Source organism: Epinephelus moara, chromosome 15 (assembly GCF_006386435.1).
Source record: "Epinephelus moara isolate mb chromosome 15, YSFRI_EMoa_1.0, whole genome shotgun sequence".
Taxonomy (NCBI): Eukaryota; Metazoa; Chordata; class Actinopteri; order Perciformes; family Serranidae; genus Epinephelus; species Epinephelus moara.
The window spans coordinates 8,631,619-8,640,338 of record NC_065520.1 but is presented as its reverse complement, the minus strand read 5'-3'; the positions used below and the strand labels follow the sequence as shown (position 1 = coordinate 8,640,338).

Genomic DNA, 8,720 nt, shown 5'->3' with positions numbered 1-8,720 from the left:
CCAGGACACTGAGAGCAGTTTTTCAGTCACACTCTGGGGTTTGACTCGCTAAGTTGTATGTGTTAAAGCCTGTTGACACATTAAACTTGATTGCATCGGACTTTGCCTGTTTCCAGTGTTTCTTTAAGTATTTGCCAGCTGAGCCTAAGGTACCAAATCGACATCTGAAGACAATTGACAAGAGACAAGAGGTTCAAGGTCGGGAGCCTACAGGCCCACTTCCAGGCACCGATTTTTGACACTTCACTAGCAGTGACAACTGCAGGTTGCAACCAGCTCAAACTTCAACCGGTTAAGGCTCATTCATACTTCCTTTACATATGAAAATAGATCCGTCCGTTTCAAACACTGTCAACGTCGCTGCCCTCGTACCTCCATGCATCCTTTATGATGGCATAGATACAGCCCATAGATGGCACTAGAGGGCAGAGTCAAAGGTTTCACACAAGTTCAAATGAGGCGATGGTGGAGGAGGCCGTAATATTGAAGCTTTAAATGGAGCGTCAAACAGTGGTGGTCTGTGCAGCCATTTAATACATGCTGACATGTGAACGGAGAATTCTTTTCACTATAGTCAAACATTTTCAGGTGATCATACACTAAAAACACACTTATTATATTCCATTTCTGCCAATATTTCTCCCTAAATGTTTCACACTGAGAGCAGAAAAAGTTCCAAGCATGTTAATACAAGCTCAGCACATTTCACATGGAGTCAGGTTTTGACTGGCATCGGTATGTGCCAGTTAAATGACTGTGCTTTAGGCAGTGTGAACATCTAACAACAACATTTTACTGACCACTATGCAGAACACTGAGACACAATAAAAGCTTTGTGGAGGTGTAACCAGTACTGGACAAATTTAAATTTCTACCCGATGATGGCACTAGATGGAAACTCAGAGGACCACCAAAGTTGCTACAATTCATCCTGAGAGGAACGTGAATGTCTGAACTGAATTCATGGCAATCCATCCAGTAATTGCTAAGAAATGTTCCTTAAAACCACAGATATCAACCTCATGTTGGCGCTAGAGGACAAGTCAGGGGACCGTCATTGTCTGTACAAAATTTCACGGCAATCAAACCAACAGTTGTGGAGATGTTACAGTCAGAGTGAGAGATAACACTCCACACTCACCTCGCTCCCCCACTTTGTCCTTGATCATTGCTGCAACTTTGGCAACGCTGTCCTTCGACCTAACATCCAGGTGTGCTGTGATCAGGTTGCTGGAGCAGGACTTCTTCAGATCCTCTTCTCCCTTCTCAGTGAAACACCCGGCAATCACTCTGAACCCCTTCTTGTCCAGATGGCGGGCCAGGAGGTTGCCAAAGCCAGAGTCGCAGCCTGTGATGTACACATACTTGTTGCCCTTATCAGGGACTCTGGGTAACTCCCTGATCCAGCGGTACAGGTAGTAGAACACCACCAGGCCCAGGAGATACAGGTACATGACTGTGAGAACACAGAGGGAAGACTGTTCAGTGCTGCATAATCATAATGACAGACTATTTAAATACAACTACAATAAAAAACAAAAAGATTATCATATTGTTTTGTCCATCTGTCTGCTCATGCCAGGCTCTCTGCCTTGTTGACCAAAACTTCACATCCCTGTCAGTACTCTGTGGATTGCTAAGATAAAAAACTGGAATTTGGGCTAAATGTTAACTTACAACCACAGAACGCACGCAAGCCTGAACTGAACTATGTATTATGTCTATGTCTCCTCTGCTTCATTCAGTACCGGGGACAGTGGTTCAGGTAAGGTCGACCAAATGGGAAAAACACAGCTTTCTGACAAACATTGCGTGCAATAGTCCACCCTCCACCTTCTCTCTATCAAAGACACACCTTTGAGAGCGCCAAGTCCTGGTGTCTGTCGCTGTTGCAAGTGTCACTTATAAGCGGGAGATGCTGACATGAAACTATGACTGGGTACATTCATTTTAATATCATTTTAATAATACTAGTACAATTAATAATCATTTAATAGCCTATATTAATGGGAAAATGAGCCCACTCTTCATTCAACAGTAAAATGCTATGTAAACATAAATGCATTCATATTGACAATCCAGTAATATCAGTGAAAGGGTAGATTTTATTAGTACTGACATACTTTTAATCAACCACTGCCACACATGTCCAAATCAGAGCTCAAATGTTTCTGTTCCTTTGAACACTGAAGCTGGTAGTTGGCTCAGGCCATAAGTTCATTTTTCAAAAATAACTGGAGGAAGCTGTCGTTCTGACATCTTGCTTTTTAGGATGAACTTTAACATGGCAAATGAAATTACTCATAATTTAAATTCACTTGGTCATTCACTAGCTTCACAAACTTGGGTGATGCCACAATACTAGTGGTGGAATGTAACAAAGTCAGTTTACTCAAGTACTGTACTTGAATACAAACTAGAGTTACATCGACTCTACTTGAGTACTTTAATCTAATGCCACTTGCTGCTTCAAAGGATATGTTGTACTTTTTACTCCACTACAATATTTAATACCTTTAGTTACTAGAGACATCATAAATTAAGATTTTTGCATACAAGTGGAGTTGAACCTATCTGATAATCGTCGGTCATTACTCATGCATGATTTCATTCTTTTAATACTTAAATACATTTCCTTGATTTTAGTTACATATTTTACCAGTAACAGTATTTGTGCTGTGTGATATTATTACTTTTACCGAAGTACAGACCTGTGATTTCTTCCTCTTCCACTGCTCATTGCACAACTTCACAGTGAGCACGAACAAACAGAGAGATAAGGAAAGGTACGGACTTCAAAGTTCAAAGTTGACCCGTGAGTTCTGTCTGATTAACTTGCAAAATTAAAAAGTCAATAGTGGAGTTGGACTAAAAAAGCGACTAAACATAGGCTAAATGATCATAAATGAATCTGATCCACAGGTCTCGTCTGTCTCACTTCGGCCCTAGCTACACTACTGTTGCGTAATGCCACCGCAGTTAATATCTAATTATATAGTATAGTTTCCTCCTCATCTATGAGTTACCTCGCTATTCGTGTTAACAAGAGACAAAGACAGTTTCATACCTGCTGTGTAGAGGTCCTCCTGTACTGAGTGCGGCTGTTACCACAGCTATATAGCAGGAAAACAAGCTGGTCCACCAATGGCAGAGCTGCAGCACCGAGCCTCTCTGAACGAGGCAACAAACGACACCTACCGGCGGGGGACGGTAACTGCTGCTGCACTGGGTGACCCTATGGAGTCTGTCTGCAGCCGCGCTGAAGGCTTTGCGCCTGGCTGCTTCCGCAATCTGACCCGTCTCAGGACGAGGAAAGTAAATGCATATATAAATAAACGATTAATGTATAATCTATCACTGTTAATAAGACCTGATCATCTGTGGTGTGACCCTTGTACGCAAGAGAGGCTCTAAATATCTTGGCGTGTTAAGTTGAACTAGGATGTGTGTGACAATGTCAGGGAGCAAGATTCATGCTATCACTCACTGGTGTAGAAAAAAGTGAAAGTAGCAGGACTGTTATTTTGACACAAACAATAAAGACATTTACACGCGGGGTGTCAAATATACAGCCCAGGAGGTGCCAGGTTTCAGGAGCAACAATGCCAACTTCATGTAAAATTCTGCTTCAGAGGCTTTTCAACCCTGACCTGAATACAGTTCTCTGATATAACAATGAATATTTACTGTGAACATGTTTAAAGATACTGAATATTGTGCAAAAGAATCTGTATCAGGAAATGTGTGGATAAATGCACATGTAATGACCGTAAAAATGTGGAAAAAAAAAATTGAGATATACTGTTGAAACTACACGTTTTTCTTAAGACATCTCAGACTGTTCATGTGTTTTGTAAAAATATGAATGTCTGTAGAATGTAGTTGCAATTCTTTACACAAAAAAGGGAAAATATTGGAGCTGATGGTATGGGTTATTGTGTTATGGATTTAATGGTCCGGCCCATCTGAGATCAAATTGGGCTGTATGTTTGACACCCCTGATTTACACCATAAACTAGTGCAGAAAAGGCAAAATTTGATGCAAAGAAATTCACCAGAATGCAGGTAATTAAGTGTTTGATACTCAAAGTTTTCTGGCAGAGGACTCCCAGCCCCACGGTTTCATATTCCATATGTGCACAGGGGCATAGCATCAAATTCCGGACCCTATGCATAAGCAGTCTCCGTGGGCAGCCTATCTTTCCTCTCTTGACCCATGTCCACTGTTTCCCACAGAATTAGAGTGTATGTGTTGCTGATAACGACCCATATCTACATTCTGAGTTTTTTGTGGGAATGTGAATGCAGCGCAGGCGGAGCTCTCCATGAGGTCTGTTTTTTGCAGTGTCTCAGAGAGTGGATAACATCCGTTCAGAGGTGATCATATCAGGGAGGAGCAGCAGCTGCAGAGGACAACTTTTGAACCCAGTACAATGGGCGGTGAAGTTCACTTTCAATGCACCTGACTTTCTGCTGCAGCGTCTCTGCCCGGAGTGCATTTTGTGCTCTGACAATGTGATCCTATAAACAACCTTTTAAATTTTCTTTACCTTTCCTTTCTTTCTTTTCATTTTTGAAACCCTGATGTCCTTTTCTTGGGGAAAGACATGACAGTGTACATTGGTGCTTCAGCAACATTATCAGTCACTCACTCAGCTCTGTTCAGAGATGAATCCGAGTGCAGGGGTGGACTAAACCATTTTGCTCCTTTATGGGGTGAGAGGGGCCTTGGGTAATCAGCCCCACCACACAAAACAAAACCTACGCTGTTGTGTGGGGTCTCTCTCCCTGTGCCATTTGCAATTAAACATTTATATGGACAATGGAGACTAACAGATGGTATTTTATTAATCACTCATTATTTCCATATTTATGTATCTGCTTCCTTATTTCTTTCTTTCCCCATTTATTGAATTATCCTGTATGATAATGATGGATGGTTGGAGTGGTTGGAGTTTATTGTTCCATAAATGATCTCCCCTGAGTTACTGTTATCTTATCTGGTTCATTGTTTGCATATGCTCATTCTGAGTGATTAGTCACTTAAGCCTTGATTGGTTAGCAAATAGTGATGAGTGAACATGCAGCTGGAGTCATCTGTCCTCACTGAAGTCATGCTTACCTGCACAGGTATGATTGAACCCTTCTTGGTGGTGGACTTGCACACTGAGGTGAACTTAGGTTGTTTCACTGTAACACTGACATAAACTGGGGCAACCTTGAGCTCACCTGGTAGAGTGTGCAGCCCATATAGGCTTGGTCCGTTTACGTTCAACTCTGACCCCCGGTCTTTTGCTGCATGTCGTCCCCCTTCTCTCTCCCACCATTCCTGTCAGTCGAGGCCGTCCTGTCAATAAAGGCAGGTCATCAAAGCACAGAAAGCTCCAGTTTATCACAGTGTGTTACAAATACAGAGGTGGGCACCCAATGAACGTTCTTCTTTGGAATGCAGCTCTGGCACTAGTTACCACTTTGTATTAAATCACCCTCTTATATTGACAATAGGGTGGTAATATAGAACAAATAAACAGCCTAGACCTTTCATTGAGCTCCTTCATCCACAACATCCAGACAATAGAAGTCTCGCCCATCTTTTCCAGTTGACACAAGCGGTATTCAGCAAACAGCTGAAGCGCTCATAGCAGCAGGTAGCTGTTTGGCGAGCGTTTGTGCACTCGAGTGTGGATGTATGGTGTGTCTATTTTGTAAAACAATGGTCATGAAGACAGAATTATTTGTTGAAATGAATGGGAAAAATGTGAGTTTTTAAAATATCCGCACACATGAAGACAGGGCCTCAGTCACTATGATGAGTGCAAATGAACGGTGAAGCTGGAAGACCCACCTGCGGGCTCCTGTTCAGCTCCAACAGCACCAGAGAGAGAGTTGTGTATATTTAGTACACAGAGTTCAGTACATACTGAGGCTGTTGTATGCCAGGATGTCTACAGGTCCTTAAAATGTCTTAAAAATGTCTTAAATGAAGTTTTCTTAATATAAGGCCTCAAAAAGTCTTCAATTGAGATTCGATGGGTCTGAAATATTGTCGGTCACACTACCGTGAAAATTTCTCCAGCCTGACAGTTTACAATCACTGGGCAGACCGAAGAATTGGACAGATAGCATTTATCACACGATATTTACACCGATCAGCCAAAACATTAGGACCACTATCGGGTCGGTGGCTTAGTGGTAGAGCAGGCGCCCCATGTACAAGGCTGTTGCCGCAGTGGCCTGGGTTCGACTCCAGCCTGTGGCCCTTTGCTGCATGTCACTCCCCCTCTCTCTCCCCCCTTCATGCTTGTCTGTCCTATACATTAAAGGTTAAAAAGCCCCCCAAAAAATCAAAAAAAAAAAAAAAAAAAAACTGCTCAAGAATGACCTCAGGAACGGGACAAAGAGGTCTTGACCTGACCTCCAAATCATCCATGGGACGTGCTGGTACCTCAGAGGTAACTCTAATCCATGGTGGGGCCTCCCTAGATCGGACTAGGGAGGTGGTTCTCCTCGGGGCCATTCCTGAGCAGTTTTTGTGGTGTGGCATGGTGCATTTTTCTGCTGAGGGGCCACTGCCATCAGGGAGTACTGTTGTGTTTGGGTGGGTGGAGGGCATCAAGTGGCATCCACATGAATGCCATGACCAAAGGTCTCCCAGCAGAACACTGCATTGTGACAAAACAATCAATATTACTCACTTCACCAGATATTGGTTTGTTAGCATGTAGCATTTGTCACTTTCTTACTTTTTAAAGGACATTTAGCATCATATATCCTCACTTTGGACTGTAATGTTCCTTCATATTTGAATGTAAATTTGTATTTCTATATTTTTAGACACAAGAGGAGCAGATGAGCCCAAATTAAGCCAAGCAATCTGACATACAGTGCTATGAAGTTAATGGCTAACAAGGAGTTAGCTAACAACTGACTACTTACATAGCAGACAGGGCACAGCAACTGGGTCATGATGGAGTGTTTCTGGCCGCCTGATGAAGTTAAGTACAATATTCAATGACCTTGTAGCTTTTATTTGGTTTCCACTGAATTTGAAAAGGTGTTTAGCTTGTTAGCTGTTGGACTTTCTGCTAGTGAAGCCAAATTAGCATTAAACTGCAGCAGTGCTAATTAGCAGAGGGAAAACCAGCTGCTTCTTATTTAATCTCGTTAGCTGACAGACATTGTTGAGGTCTTACTTCTTTGTTTGGTGACTGCTGTGTTTCCTGTTTTGTTAAATAGATTTATATAATAATACTTTTGCAATGTTGGTTTGTCTTGTGAAATTTCATATCTCCACCACCACTAATGAAGGTTGTTGTGCCTTGTTTCCTTGTACATGTGAAATAACTGCATGAAACAACAGAAACACAGGTTATTTATGCAGAAGGTCATCTGAAGCTTTTAACATTTCACCACAGGGTGGCAGCAGTGTTGCTTTGTAATTCATTTCCTGTTGAACTGTTGCTGCTGCCTTCAAGTGCTCCTATCTCCAATAATAAGGTTGCATTTACACATTCCTGCACATGTAAATGCTTCAGTGCTGTGTTTGATATTGTGACAAAAACAGATAATAGAAATATCCAATATGCTTGTTATTTCCACAGTGCTGCTGAAGGAAATCAATTTATAGTAAATTGTTAATGTGGCTTTCCAACCTCAACAGTAAAAATTGCAGCCTTTGAAGTTGTGTTTAACATTATTTTGGCTTGTGTGCATTCAGATTATAGTTTCAATATTTCTGATGCTACTGGAGTCAGCGCTGTTCCCTTTAGTTTGACTTTACATGCATGGCATTAATAAATAATGAACCTCATTTATTTTAAAATCACTAATTAACAGGTGTGTTTTTTAATGATATTACAGTGTGTATTTTTTTCTCTTGCAGTTGCCCTGAATACAGTTATTATTCTCAGCTGAAGGATACAACCAGGGTCCTACACAACATCACATATTAAATATTATCATCTTCCTCTGAAACTTTGCATACTTACAATCTTCCTCTTCCTGACGGCCCTTGAAGGCAGCAGTGAGTGACCGACAGTGTATTGCCACCAGTGAGCAATCAGTTGTTTTCATGTTTAAGCGTGCAGCCCCAATCAGCCATTTTTCTGACAATATAAAGCACACATATTATCACTTACACAGTATCCTGCATGTCTAAAGGGCCTGATTGATGATGAAAATTAAGAATTTTGTGTGAGCTTCAAATGATTAAAATCTGAAATATGGGCCATGTGTTTTTTTTATTCTTATTTTAATGATGGAAACAAACCTTCAGCAGCACCTGAAAATGTTAATACAGCATGAATACTAGATTTAGCCTTCAACAGACAATTATCTGCATTCTCATCATTGTTGCATTCAGGCTGAAAAAAAGATGACAGACGTATGTGCAGCATGAAGCTGGCCAGGAATTTGAGCTGGAAGAGGGCAATAACCTAAATGTCACCCTGCAGCATCTATGCACAACTCATGCTCACATGTATGTTGTGGCTTTAACAGTGACAAGCATGGGGTATTGTTAAATGCGGAAACATAATGTAACAGTAGCAAAATATCTAAAAAATTACTAACATTAATTTATATTAACCAACATAAGCTACTGGTCATAGCAGATCAAGTGAGGCTGTAGCAGAAGACCCCTGAGTGAACTAAACTGAGCAAAGTTTCTTTGCTTAAGAATTCAGCTTTTTATTTATAAGAAAAAGGATGTGTTATTTTTT

The 8,720-nt window shown here is 41.2% G+C and overlaps 1 protein-coding gene across 1 annotated transcript in view; it reads right to left on the bottom strand.

Annotated features, from left to right (window-relative positions):
- The window catches only part of LOC126401665 (retinol dehydrogenase 7-like), a 4,971-nt gene extending 1,755 nt beyond the window's left edge, over positions 1-3,216 (bottom strand). Inside the window, exons 1-2 of the mRNA XM_050063025.1 lie at positions 3,068-3,216; positions 1,142-1,456 (exon numbers count right to left, since the gene is read on the bottom strand). Of these exons, the coding sequence (XP_049918982.1) occupies positions 1,142-1,454 (313 nt within the window). The 5' untranslated portion in view covers positions 1,455-1,456; positions 3,068-3,216. The remainder of the gene's footprint in view (positions 1-1,141; positions 1,457-3,067) is intronic.
- Positions 3,217-8,720: the final 5,504 nt, after the last annotated feature.